The sequence below is a fragment of the Heterocephalus glaber genome, unplaced genomic scaffold (genome assembly GCF_053883595.1).
Source record: "Heterocephalus glaber isolate CG9 unplaced genomic scaffold, H.glaber_assembly_v1.0 deba00000896, whole genome shotgun sequence".
Taxonomy (NCBI): Eukaryota; Metazoa; Chordata; class Mammalia; order Rodentia; family Bathyergidae; genus Heterocephalus; species Heterocephalus glaber.
In genome coordinates this window covers 6,959,118-6,973,145 of record NW_028258170.1, presented here as the reverse complement: position 1 = coordinate 6,973,145, position 14,028 = coordinate 6,959,118, and the positions used below count along the sequence as shown (strand labels likewise).

At 44.1% G+C, this 14,028-nt stretch overlaps 1 protein-coding gene across 1 annotated transcript; it reads left to right on the top strand.

The window, feature by feature from the left end:
* The first annotated feature begins 403 nt into the window (after positions 1-403).
* On the top strand, positions 404-4,101 carry Marcks (myristoylated alanine rich protein kinase C substrate). The gene is made up of 2 exons (XM_087207924.1): positions 404-1,020; positions 2,128-4,101. Exons 1-2 carry the CDS (start codon positions 919-921, stop codon positions 2,908-2,910), a joined length of 885 nt encoding a protein of 294 aa, XP_087064050.1. The 5' UTR covers positions 404-918; the 3' UTR covers positions 2,911-4,101.
* The last annotated feature ends 9,927 nt before the right edge of the window (positions 4,102-14,028 follow it).

The following is a 14,028-nucleotide window of genomic DNA, read 5'->3' as shown; positions in this document are numbered from 1 at the left end:
TTTCAATGTGGGAAGATTTAGCAATTGCAGCAGTTTAAAAAAAGAAAGCAAGCCAGCCCTGCGCACTGTCTGCGAATCCCATAAGGAACGTGGAGAAAGAAAACAGGCTGCAAACAACCTGGTCCTACCCATTGTCTGCACCACACGCACACACACACACACACACACACACGCAAACACACGGGGTGGGGGCGGGGAGGAGGCGGACGCGGAGACAGACGCCAGAGTCGCGGCAGTCAAGTTAACGCTGTCTCCGCCCCGTCCACAAGTACCCCCTCCCTCGTTAATTAATTCCAAACAAAGCAAGCCAATCGAGGGCCACATTATGATTTGCAAGCGGAGGGAGCCGAGAGGCATGTATTTTTTAATTGATTTATTTATTTGGAGGACATTAATTCTCGGCCGAGACGGATTTTTCAAACCGTTCGCAAAGCGCGGCTCCATTGTTCGCCGGGAGCGCTGGCCCCGCCCCCTGCTTTGTGTGCGGCGCGCGGATTGGCCGGCGCGCGCGGGGGCCGCGTCAGCGCCCGCGAGCCCATTCATCTGTGCACTTGGGCGTTGGACCCCGCATCTTATTAGCGACCAGGGAGATTTCTCCATTTTCCTCTTGTCTACAGTGCGGCTACAAATCTGGGATTTTTTTGATTACTTCTTTTTTTTTTTAAACTACACTTGGGCTCCTTTTTTTGCGCTCGACTCTCCCACCTCTCCCCTCGCGCCCGCGCTGCCGCCCTTTGATCGCCGCGCCCCAGCCCTCTCTCCCGGAGCGCGCCGACCGTCTGTCTGTCCGTCCGTCCGCCCGCCCGCCGTCGTCTCGCCTCCCACCCCGGTGCGCGCCGCCGCCGCCCGGCCCCGCGCCGCCCCAGGCTCTTTGTCTTGCTCTCGGATCTGCGGAGTTTCTTTGTTGAGGAGGCCAGCATGGGCGCCCAGTTCTCCAAGACCGCCGCCAAGGGAGAGGCCACCGCGGAGAGGCCCGGGGAGGCGGCCGTGGCCTCGTCGCCTTCCAAAGCGAACGGGCAGGTAGGACCCCCAGGCTCGGGCCTCCGTCCTGCGCGCCCTTCCTGGGGCCCGGGTGGGCAGCGGCGTGGCCCGGCTGCCGTCGGAAAGTTGGATGCCTCGGGACGCCCCGGCCGCCACCGGCCCCCCGGAGGTGTCCCCAGCCCGCCCGCCCCGCGAGGGTTCCTGGGGCGGACGGGAGGAGAGGCGATCGCTGACCCAGCGCGGCGAGAGGACCGGACATGACTGCGGGGCGCCCTCCGAGCCGGCTGCGTGTGCGGGGACCGGGGCGGCGGAGACAGCCTCCCTCGCGGTCCCCAGCTGGTGTGCGCGCGTGTGCAGTGTGTGTGCAAGGGCCGAGCGGGGCTGCTCGAGGACGGGCGGAGGGAAAGGCCGCCTCATTGTGCAGTCCCGAGGCCTTGGTGCCTCCCCGGGGCTTCCCCGCCACCCGAGCCTTTGTGTCCAGCTGTGCGCGGGGCCGCGCCCCTCTGGGTAAGCGGTAGCCCCACGGGATCTGTGCCGGGCCCCTACAGGAGCCCCGCAGGGTGGGCGCCCCGACCCGGCGGGCAGCGGGCACGGGCTGGGCCTGGGGAACCCCAGCCAGCGCCCACCCCGCCTCCCCTCCTGGGGCACAGCCCCGACGCCTGGGCTGCGGGAGGGAGACAGTCCTGTTGGGAGGCTAAACCTACTAAACGCCCAGTGCGCTGCCCGGGCGCGCCCGGCTCCGCAGTCCGGGGCGGGTGGGCGTGGAGGCGGAGGCGCGCCCTCGGCAGCGCCTCTCCCAGCCTGTGGGCTCTGGCCGGCCGAAGGCCAGCATGCCGCCAGAGCTTTGTCTGCAGCCGGGCTGCCGAGGCTCGGGGGCGCCTCGGCCCGCGGGCAGGGCCCGGCTGCGCTGGGTGGGGGGCGCCGCCCCTCCCCCCCGTCCCCCCGCCCCGCCCCCGGCCAACGGCGCCCGCAGTGGATGCGCGGCGCCCCCTGCCGGCAGCGAGGAGCGGCGCTGCGATGCGCGTTGGCAGGCCCGGGCTCCTCCGCTCTCCGAGTGGCTTTGGGCGCGGGGCTGGAGCGCCGGCGCGGATCCGACGCTGCGCCCGCCCGCCCGCCGCCGAGTGACGCTGCTCTCTGTGCCCGCAGGAGAACGGCCATGTGAAGGTCAACGGCGACGCCTCACCCGCGGCCGCCGAGCCGGGCGCCAAGGAGGAGCCGCAGGCCAATGGCAGCGCGCCGGCCGCTGAGCAGGAGGAGCCCGCCGCGCCCACCGAGGAACCTCCTGCCGCCGCGTCGGAGCCCGCCGCGCCCGCCGAGCCTCCCGCCGAGCCCGGGTCCCCCTGCGCCGCCGAGGCCGAGGCTGAGGCCGCGTCCGCCGCGTCCTCCACGTCGTCGCCCAAGGCGGAGGACGGTGCCGCGCCCTCGCCCAGCGGGGAGACCCCGAAAAAAAAAAAGAAGCGCTTCTCCTTCAAGAAGTCCTTCAAGTTGAGCGGCTTCTCCTTCAAGAAGAGCAAGAAGGAGGCGGGCGAGGGCGCCGAGGCTGAGGGCGCGGCTGGCGAGGGCGCCAAGGACGAGCTCGCGGGCCCGGAGGCGGCGGCGCCCGGGGAGCCGGCGGGGGCCGAGGGCGCGGAGGTGGCGGGCGGCGGGGCGGCAGGCGCGCGGGAGGCGGAGGCAGCGGCGCAGCCGGAGGAGCCCCCGGCCCAGGAGCCACCGGCCGCCCAGGAGCCCGCGCCCGCCGCCGGGGAGCAGCCCGAGGAGAAGGAGGCCGCCGGGGAGGCGCCCTTGGCCGCGGCTTCCGAGCCCGAGCCGGAGCAGGAGGCGGAGCCCGCTCAGGCCCAGGCCCAGGCCCAGGCCCCGGAGCCCGCGGCCGCGCCCGCCGAGCCGCAGCCCGAGTGCAGTCCCGAGGCCCCAGCAGAGCCCGCTGAGTAGGCACGGGGCGCGTGGCGCCGGACTCTCCCCCGATTGTTTGTTGGAGTGGTGCCAGGTACTGGTTTTGGAGAACTCGTCTACAACCAGGGATTGATTTTAAGGATGTCTTTTTTTTTTTTAATTTCACCATTTTTTGAGCAGCAAATTTTGTTTGTGTTTATTTCCCCTCCCCACAGATCCCATCTCAGATCATTCTGTTACCACCATTCCAACAGGTCGAAGACGGCTTAGATGTCTTCCTCGGCCTTTTTTTCCTTTTTTTTTAAGTTTTTTTGCATCAGTATTAATGTTTTTGCATTCTTTGCATCTTTATTCAAAAAGTGTAAACTTTCTTTATCAATTTATGGACGTGCCCATATATGAAGGAGATGGGTGGGTCACAAAGGGACATCTGATGAAGTGAGAGGGCCACGTGGGAGGCGGCACGTGACTCACTGGATGCCGTGCTGCCCGACACGAGGGTGTAAAGGCGGTCTTTTTTTTTTTTTTTTTAAAGAAAAGTTACTAGGATGTATTTTGTGAGGCAGGTTTACAACACTACAAGTCTTGATTAAGAAGGAAAGATTAAAACACCAATACCCAGATTTTTTAAAAAGATCATAGTCTTAGGAGTTCATTTAAACCATAGGAACTTTTCACTTATCTCATGTTAGCTGTACCAGTCAGTGATTAAGTAGAACTACAAGTTGTATAGGCTTTATTGTTTATTGCTGGTTTATGACCTTAATAAAGTGTAATTATGTATTACCAGCAGGGTGTTTTTAACTGTGACTATTGTATAAAAACAAATCTTGATATCCAGAAGCACATGAAGTTTGCAACTTTCCACCCTGCCCATTTTTGTAAAACTGCAGTCATCTTGGACCTTTTAAACACAAATTTTAAACTCAACCAAGCTGTGATAAGTGGAATGGTTACTGTTTATACTGTGGTATGTTTTTGATTACAGCAGACGATGCTTTCTTTTCCAGTTGTCTTTGAGAATAAAGGAAAAAAATCTTCAGATGCGATGGTTTTGTGTAGCATCTTGTCTATCATGTTTTGTAAATACTGGAGAAGCTTTGACCAATTTGACTTAGAGATGGAATGTAACTTTGCTTACAAAAATTGCTATTAAACTCCTGCTTAAGGTGTTCTAATTTTCTGTGAGCACACTAAAAGCGAAAAATAAATGTGAATAAAATGTACAAATCTGTTGTCTTTCTTTATGTCCTGATAATGACTAAGACTTGTAGGTCTTAGCTTAATTTTTAGGGAGATCTTGCATGTCTCCAAAAGTGAATTTGGTTGTGGTCTCTAATCTGAAGTTTTCAAGCTCTGAAGTCCATAATCAGCAGTGTCAGATTACATGTGTAGATCGTATAACATTCCATGTCAAATCTGTCACCATTTGTCTGCATTTAGTTTTCATTTTAAAACTGAACAGTTATGTTTTATTGTATCTCTATAGCATGTCAGATTAAGTTGTTTAGGACGAAAGTAGTGTGACCCTAAGACTATATAAATGTCTTACGAGAATATTCCATAAACTCATTTTCTTGTCATGCAAGTCCAAAAACTTGCCAGTGAGGGAGAGTTTGGTGAATCCAAGCTGCAGATGGGTGGTGAAAGTGGTCCAGTGTGTTGCAGGAATTGATGCTGTATCACCTGGCACTGTAATGGCGTAGCACTTGGCTGATGTCCGGAGTGTTGCTTAGATGATGTGTTGTGGTTAAGGAAACAGACACCTGTCATAGCAGCAATGGCATGAATGAATGGGTAATGTCAGTTTATGGACCGTTTTTTAAAGTGAAAGCGCGTTAGCATTTTTTACTGTAGATGATAATTCCTTAGACATTAATGACCCTAAACTAGTTCACCTCTTCTGCTCATTACCACTCACTAAGTGGTAAGTGGATTTTTTTTCTTCTCTGGACCCTAACCTGAATTGAATTTTAGGGTACATGTCGGGTACCACTGCCATATTTGGTGCAGACTTGTTCCTGCCCACCTGTTGTGCGGGTTTTGAGAAGTGTGCAGTGCAGGGTTGGTGATGAATCAGTGAAATGCGTTTGTAACACCTGAATGCCAGATCTTCACCTCATTTGGAAAATGACAAAATAGCTTTTTGACGTGCTCTTTTAATTGGGATGGTGGGTCAAAAATAATTATTCATGACCTCTCTTTAAAAAGCATCCTCCCCACTAATAACATTTGGAAGGGTGTGTGTTTTTTGTTTAGGTTTCTTGATCTTGAAGGACATGTGAAAGTTAGAAATGAAATTTGGTAACCAAAGGATTGATCTATGAATCCCACACTAACTTCATAGATACCTGTTTGCTCCGTATGTAGTAGGACTGTTTTTTTAAAAAAGGATATAAAACAAAACTCCCAAAGTGAGTAGTCAAAACTACTGTGTACAAAACTATTATTATATATTACTAGCTTTGTTCTTTTAACAGCTGGAACTTATGAAAATGCATTATTTTGATTTTAATCACTGCCTAAAATACTTTGGGTGGTACTGATGGAGTGGTGGATTTTTTTCCAAGTGATAAATGAAGTTTGACATATCTTTTCATCCAAAGTTTTGTATATCATGTTGTTTTCTAATGGAAAATGTTAATATGGCTTTTTTGTACTACTAATAATAGCTTTGAGATTAAGGAAAAATAAATAATTCTTGTATAGTTCAGTATTGTCTATTAAATCTGTATTAGCAGTATGTATAATGGCATTTGCTATGGTTATAAAATACTTCCTCTGGATTATAATAATCATTTGATCCAATTCCTGTTATAAAATAAAGTTTTACCGGTTGATATAATCAAGCCTGCTAAAATAGGATTTTTTACAAATTTTATTTTTAAATACAAATTTTAGAGAAAAATTTAAAGTTATATTAAAAGTAAGCACTACTGAGCTGGGGATTTAGCTCAGTGGTTCCATCGCCTGCCTTGCAAGCGCAAAGACCTGAGTTTGATCCCCGGTACCAAAGAAACCAAACAAACAAAAAGTAAGCACTACTATTACTCAGCTTAAAAGATTTAGAGGATATGCTTGGTATTAATTATACTTAAGGTTTAAAATTATGTCCACTGAAGGTAAGTTATTCGGTTGCTAGTCAATTAAAAATTTTGATGATGGAACTTGATAATTGAAGAACAGTACAATTCATTTATATTTTTTCCTCATACAAATATAAACAACCTTGTAGTTGAAGGTTTGGGGTAAGATACTTATTGAACTCTAGGTAGGTCCTTGAATGGCAGTTTAGAGAGGAGTACTGTTTAATACAGCCCAGGGCAACTTTGAAAATTTAAAAATTGGTTAAATAGCAGGACTTAGTTTTTATCTTAACTTTAATGTCTCACTGTGCAAATTGAGCATTTTTTTTTTCCCCTCTCCATTTCTCAGTTACATGAAAGTACTTAAAGGGCATATGCCAACAGAATTTTTTTTTTTAACAACAGTTTTTAAATGCTTTTAACATGTAAGTCTTCTAGTTCCTGTTGGGAATTCACATTTGAGAACTACTTTAACTTCAAGGATGCCGCTCTGAAAATGGAAAATAAATATTTTTGAGAGGTTAGCTATGAATTTCAACTAATTTGCTTTAGGATATTCTTTGTTTTTTCAGTGTTTAAAAAGTACTAAATAGGGGTGTAGTTTACTAAAACAGGTAGGATTATCTTTCTCCCATTGTTCCTTTATTCTAGTAATAGGACAATCACAAATGAATTACGAAACAACCTTCAGTGCTAAATATTTGTACGTTTTTAGACATTGTAGGTGAAAATGAGATAGTTTTTTTTTTTGTCTAGAATTCATTCAATCCTAAAGGTATTCTGAAGTTCCTCTTGTCAATGGTTGGGGCTGTAGGTGACCAGAATGAGAATCCCTGGCATCATCTGTCTGGTACACTAAGCAGTGCTCACTTCCCAGAGCCAGACCTTCCCTCCCAAGACACCGGTTTGGCATTTAGAAAAACTATTCTATGTAGTGTTCGTTCCTTGTGAAGAAGCTCTGATCTCTGAAGCATCAACCAAATAAGCTTTTCAAGGGAAACCTCATATTTTGGTTACATAGATGATGTTCCATTCCAGGAGAAAAGTTCTCATAATACTTTATAAATGTTCTGGGAATGTTTGAAACTCTTTTCATTCTCATTTATTGGGACTTGAAGGTAAATATTCAGAAGCAACACTTCATAGAATTTGAAGTAATTACAGGTTCTAACTCTACATTACCAAGATAACAACCATCTAGTATCAAAATATGAGCATTCTCTATAATCATCTTGTTCCTGTCCTTGGTAAAGGTTAAAGAAGTTAAATACACAGCTAAGTGGTATGGTATGCCCTTGGAAGTACAAGAAGGGAAAAGAAGGAGAGCATTTTAACTCTGAAGAATTCAATTTTAAGATTATAATGCTGAAGCAGTTAAATTAATGTTTGCATCGATTCTCATGCTTAATGACGGGCAGTGCTGAGGCAGTCAAGTGAGGGGCAAGATCTCCAGCAGTCCATTTTACACTACTTTGCTTTCTTTGTGACAAGGGTAGTGGTTGGTGATTGACCCTTTTAAATAGGCAGTGAAGCTAGATGTGGTGGCACATAGCTGTAATCCCAGCACTCTGGGAGGCTGAAGCAGGAAGATCACAGTTTAGGTCCATCCCAGGCAACTTAGCCACTTAGACCTTGTTTCAAAATATAAAAATAAGAAGGGCTGGAGATGTAACTTGGTACAAAGGCCCTGTGTTCAATCCCAGTACCATCCCCTCCTTCCAAAAAAGTAGTGGAACTTTGAAGTTTTGCTTTTCTTGCTCCTGATCTGTCTTCCTTCAGCTTAGTGCTCCAGAGTGGAAATCGATTCACCCAAAGTACCACTGTGGGTGGTAGCTACAGAGCTGCTGCTTCAGGAATCATTTGGAAGTCTGCATAAATGCAGTTAATATTCAGTGTGGACTTTACACAAAACAGATCATTTTATAGGAGGCAATCAGAATTGGGGATATTAAGGATGAGATGTAATTACAAAAAGTCTTTATCAAGCTTTAAGTCTCCAAAGACATTTTTTCCTATTGCTTTGCCTTAAAATTGTTTCTAAAACTGGTATGTTTTCATTATTTGATTTCTTAGTAGTTCTCAAAGATATCTTGGGACATACAGGCTATAGAGGCTTGCCCAAACTGAAAAGCTTAAGGTTTTTAATTCTGCAGCTTCTGAGCTATCGTCTTGCCAAATAAGCACAGTATATTGGTATCCTCAGATTCAAGAAACCGAATATGAAATATTCAGAAAAAGTATTATTTGTGCATGGAATATGTAGACATTTTTCTTGTGATTATTCCCAAAACAATGCAGTATAACAGCTATTTACATAGTGTTTACACTATAATAGTTATAGTAAGTTATATAATAAATTAGGAATTTAGAAATGATTTAAAGCATGTATACAGAGGATATGTGCAGATTATATTCAAATATGATTCCATTTTATATGACGGAGTTGAGCAACTTTGGATATTTGTGTGGGGTGTCTATATATCAGTGCTTGTATATCTCTAAATTTTAGCTGAGTGTCATGCCAAGAACTTTTCCACTGTATGCAATTTCAGAGACCTGAGATGCATGACAATTTTTTCTTACCCTCTAATTATGATAGCATAATTCTATTTAAATGTCACTGAAATCTGTCAACACAACATCTTGCTCCCTGTACTAAGGGAATGCCTGGATGTGCTAGCACCAGAACGCAGCGCTCACGAGTCACTGGAGACGACGTTAGAGACTTGGTGAAGCAGAGCGCTAAATGTAACACGCTGGTCAATACTCTATCCAGTTAACTAGCAGAATCATCAAGTGTGTGCAGTAGAAATTGGCAGTGTTTAAAGAGAAATTAGACTCATTACCAGACCCAGAGTTTTCTATGGCAAGACTCACTGGCAGCTTTATGTAAAGAATTTTGGGAAGATTGAATTTTAAGTGAGCATAAGATAACTGTCTTAAGTCACTTTTCTCATCCCTGAGACACACCGCTGAGGAGGGGCGGTATTCTGGCTCGAGTTTCATAAGTTTCAATCCAAGATTGCAGGCTCTGAGGAAGAATAGCGTGGCAGAGGGGCCCAGCGGAGAAGCTGCTCAGGGCCTGGCGACCAGGAAGCGGGAAGGGAGGACTGGGGAGGAGAACACAGTACACCCCCAGGCTGCTCCCCAGGCCTGCCTTCTCAAAGCCGGTCAGGGCTGCTGGATGCAACCCTTCAACCCCTCCACACAAAGCCGGCTCGGAGGCAGAAGGCCTGGGGGACAGGCCAGACCTAAGGGAGCAGTAACACTTCCCCGTGAACCACCACCGGAAGGCAGTGTTCTCAGTAAATTAGCAAGCAGTGGATGAGGCAGTAGATAATCTAAGATAGGTACCATTTGAAGGGAATTGAGGATACCTAGTAAGGTTATAAAGAAAAAGGAATTTTTGGATTTGGTGAGGCCATATAAAATACTAATAACTGAAAAAAATCAATTTAATGTAATTTTCGTCTAGTCTTGAGGGATTATCTAGTTCATTAAGTGGATTACAATAGTACCAAGAATGTCTTATTTTTCTTTTTTTATATACTTCTTGATATTTTAAAAGCATAAATTACTTCCAGGAATTTAATGTTAATTTTTAAAATTTTATTGGTTTGTAATCTCTCTCTTTCTCTATATGTTTTAATTAAAGTGATCTAAATAAAGATATTAAGACAAATGGACAGATTTCTAATTGAGATTCTATTCCATATTTCTTCTGTTTTTGGCAAAACCTTATGGAATGTCTAATATATGCTAGGGAATAGAGCTGGATCTAAGAACATACAAGTGAATATATGTGTATCCAGAATTTATTCTAATGTGAAAATCACTCAAGTTAAAAATAATACCAATGCTATCAATAATAATTTACAATGTGTTTTAAAAAGTCTCATTTAATTATCTTACAGTATGGATTACATAGCCATATAATGAAAACAAACTGAATATCATAAAAGAATACTTAATATACCTTGTAAAGTCTCATATACTAAGTATATTTTAATAACATTTTTTAAATATCAGAGAAAAATTAAACATAGAAGTACATGTTCAGGTTATCATTGTCATGACAAACCACCTGAAAATTCAGTGGTCTAAAATAACAATCATTTTTATTTTAAAAATTTAATAGCTTTATTGATGTATAATTGACATACAATAAATTGGCACATACTGAAGTGTACAGTTTGAAAAGCACACAAATGTGCACACCTATGACACATCATCCAAATCAAGATAATAACCATATCCACGTGGGCCATGATTCTGCAGGTCAGAGGTGGCAGCAGGGACAGCTGAGCTCACATAGGCGCCGTTTGTGACCACAGCTGGGGGCTTCAGAAAGCTGGGGCTGCAGGGGTGGTTAGACAGAGGCCATATGCCCAGGGTCTTTGTTCTTCTCTGTGGGAGCCTGTTGGCATGAGAAGGTCCAAGATGGTTCCTGGATGACTGGTCTTGGTGTCTGGGCTGGGGTGGGTAGAGCAGCAGAGGCCCACAGGTATTCTCTGCATGCACATTGATCTCAGGATAGACTTCCTACGCAGCACCCTGCTTCCCCCCGAGAGCTAGAGTTTGGGGAGAGAGTGTTCCAGGACACAGGGAGTGAAAGCTGCCGAACTCCCCACCCCAGAAGCCAGCAGTCTCAAGTCTGCGGTGCTTGCTGGGACACAGAGCCCACCCTGATCCTAGGAACGAACACTGCCACCATCTCTTCAGGAGAAAATGTCCAAGAAATGTTAGCCATCTTTAAAGCACCAAATAGAGGTTGGGTACCCTGTATTCTGAGTAAAACAAGACCCAACTTGGCACGCAAACAACTTGGCACATTAAGAGGGCAGTAATAGGGGAAGAAGGTGAAAGTAATAGCAGACTTTTCATTGACTACTCTGTCTTCTTTGCTTTTTATCAAGAAACAGCATTCTTCAAATAACCTGGAGTTGTTATGCTGGGATAGGGTATACATGTTATGTATCTTGGATACAAATGCATATGATCAAAGTTACAGGGTAAATGCTGTTGTTTATTATGGGAAATTATATCATTAGTGGCATATATTAGCTGTGTAAGTACATTAGCAGGGAATCAACTGTTCTTTACCTTATAAGAATTCTATCTTTTAAGAATTGAGGGTGGGGATTATAACTCTGTAAATGGATATGCTATAGTTTAACAAATTTTACTAGAGATTATTTCAAGTAGATGCACCATATTTTCTGAACAAATATAACCGGCTATTGGGTAGAATATTGAAGAAATGTCATCACATCACAGTGAAAATATATTTCCTTAATGTTCAGCCACCATGTAAAATGTGTGATTGTAGCATAAAACGCAGTGAAAAAAAATTAAGTTAGTGAAGTAAACCTTTTAGGAGAATGATTTTACTGTGGTCTTTTGAGAAACACAAGGGAAAGACAATGTATAAATATGTCTTACACATGGAAGACAGTCCCTGGCTCACAAGGATTTAAATCAAATTACTAATCATTATTAGTATTATATAATTTTTTTCAATGGAATTGGCTAATAATTTTTTTTCAATGGAAGTGGCAAGTCCTTGGAAAGAAACAGCTACTTCACTAAACCCTCTTGGATTCCCTTTAATCACAGTTCATCTTAAAAAAGCACTAGTGATACTTGTGTCTCCAGTGTCCCACTGCATGGTCATTTCTAAGGCATCCCCATTCTGACTGAAGCGTACAGGAATGAGAAGAAGATAGACTCCTTTGGGAGCACCCCTAATCCCTCTATCAGGGAGATTGCCAAGAGCCATTAAAAATGTTGTCTCTTAGGACTCTGAAGTTAAGGATGGCCATGGGGTAGAGCTTTGACCACCTGGTAAATCTGAAGGTGATTTATAGGAGCAGGAAGTGTGTGTTGATGAATAGAGTTTAAGGCTGTGGGACTCTTTTGGAGAACAGAAATATCACTTAAAACAAGTAATTAGAACAACATTTTTGCTTTATTTTGCACATCCTGTACACTTAGTTACTGAATATTTAAATCATTTTTTACACCTGTTTTTTAAGAGGATCATTTTTTAAAAAATCTTTTTCTTTACAAAGTGATGTTCTGGTTTTGGATGTAGGTGATCCTGTAACCAAGATGAAGAGCAATTAAAATTAATTACTGTGATAGAGGTTGGTCTAAATTAAAGTACTTAACTACCCATCACCATTCCAGAGCCCTAAGAGGTCAGTGTATGCAGGCTAGTAAATAAAGTGTGTCACCTGGGGCATTAAGTTAATTAATTAGCACCAGAAAACAGAGAAAATATAGGTGAAGAACCAAAATTAGTCCTATCTTGCTGAGCCTTAAGTTCTAGAATTTCAAACATGCTTATTCACAAAAACTTCTTGTTTTTTCTTAACAAATTACTTCCAGATAAAAAGTGACTTCATCCATGGAACTCTGTGTAGCACTAAAGTTTCTCTCATGTGCTCATCAATACTTATTGAAATTCTTTTATATATGAGCTATTGTGCTAGGTTTCAGGATACAGCCTTGAAAAAAGACAAGTTTCCTGCCTGAGAAGTACACAGGCAATGGGTCATCTTGTAAATAGACTATAAAATATAAAGCCACCTGGAGCAAAAAGGTGGACCCAGAGGAGACATAAATGGTAAAAATTGTTAAAATATAGGAAAGTACTGAAGAATCTGAGGCAGAATTTCTATCACAGCAGAATGACTCCGCCGATAAAGTTAACTACATAAAAACAAAAAGTTACACATGGCAATTAAAATCAAAAGAAAAATGAAAAACTGGGAAAACTATTTGCGATTTATAAATGAAAGGTTGTATTTCCTAAAGAGTGTTTATGTATTGTTTAAACAAAACAATATTCCAACAGAATCTGAGCAAAGTTAAATCTGATGTTCAGTTCAAAGGAAATACAAATAGTTGTTCAGTAAATTATAATTACTCAAATTCATTTTTAAAATGTAACTATAAATTAAAATTCTAAAATTTTCTTATTAGATTAGCAAAAATAAAGTTTGATAATATACAGTGTTAGACAGAGTAAGGATGTGGGAGAATAGTGACTTTTTTACTGGTAGAAGTGTAAGTTAGAGCCTGGGGATTTAGCTCAGTGGCACTGTGCCTGCCTTGAAAGCGCAAGATCCTGAGTTCAATTCCCAGTTCCAAAAAACAAACAAACAAAACAAAAAAGAAAATGTAAGCTAGTGAAATCTCCTATGATAACAATTATATAAATGAATATTCTTCTATATCCAAAAAGTCTACTTTTACAAACTTTTGCAGTTATACTCACACATGCCAAAAGACATACATCATTTGATTGATTGATTGATTGATTGATTGACTGGCTGACGCTGAAAATTGACCCAGGGCTTTCACACCAAGCTACATACTCAGCCCCTTTTATTTTTTATTTTGACACATGGTCTCTCTAAATCACTAAGTTTCCCAGCCTGAACTCAAACTTGTGACTCTCCTGTCTCAGCCTCCCAGACTGCTGGTATTACAGGTATGTACTACCACACCCCATTAAATACATTATTTTTAACAGCAGTGTTATTTGTAACAGAAAAAGAGTAGAAACAGAATGATCAAAAATAGAGGCTGGGTGAAATAGATTGGTACATCCACATGACAGGATACATGTGTTTTGATTATCTATTGCTAGTAACAACCCACTCCAAAGCATAGTAACTTAAAACAGTGACATGCATGTTCTCTGGGTGACTGAATTTAGTTGGGGAATTGTGTTCTATGTGATGTCAGCTGGGACTGTAGCATCTGGAGACTCAACCAGGCTAGAATATCCAAGCTGCCTCACACCCATAGCTGTCAACTAGGGCTGGCATTTGGATGGGAACCAGCTGAAGCTGTTCGTATTAGCTGTCGTCTCTGTGGCTGCTGTCTGGCTTGGGCTTCTTCAACTGTGTTGGCTAACTTTCCAGGGATGTGTTCCCAGGGCATGAAGCTGCACCCCTCCTGAGGGCCAGCCTCAGAAGCCATCGGTCCTGTGTCACCTCTACACATTGTACAGCGCAAAATGAGTCACAGAGCCAGCCAGATACAAAGGGAGGGAAGGACA

Coding starts and splice junctions, on each gene's coding strand:
- Marcks (XM_087207924.1), top strand. CDS start 919: ATGGGCGCCCAGTTCTCCAAGACCGCCGCCAAGGGAGAGGCCACCGCG. Junction 1,021..2,127: donor CTTCCAAAGCGAACGGGCAG/GTAGGACCCCCA, acceptor CTGTGCCCGCAG/GAGAACGGCCATGTGAAGGT.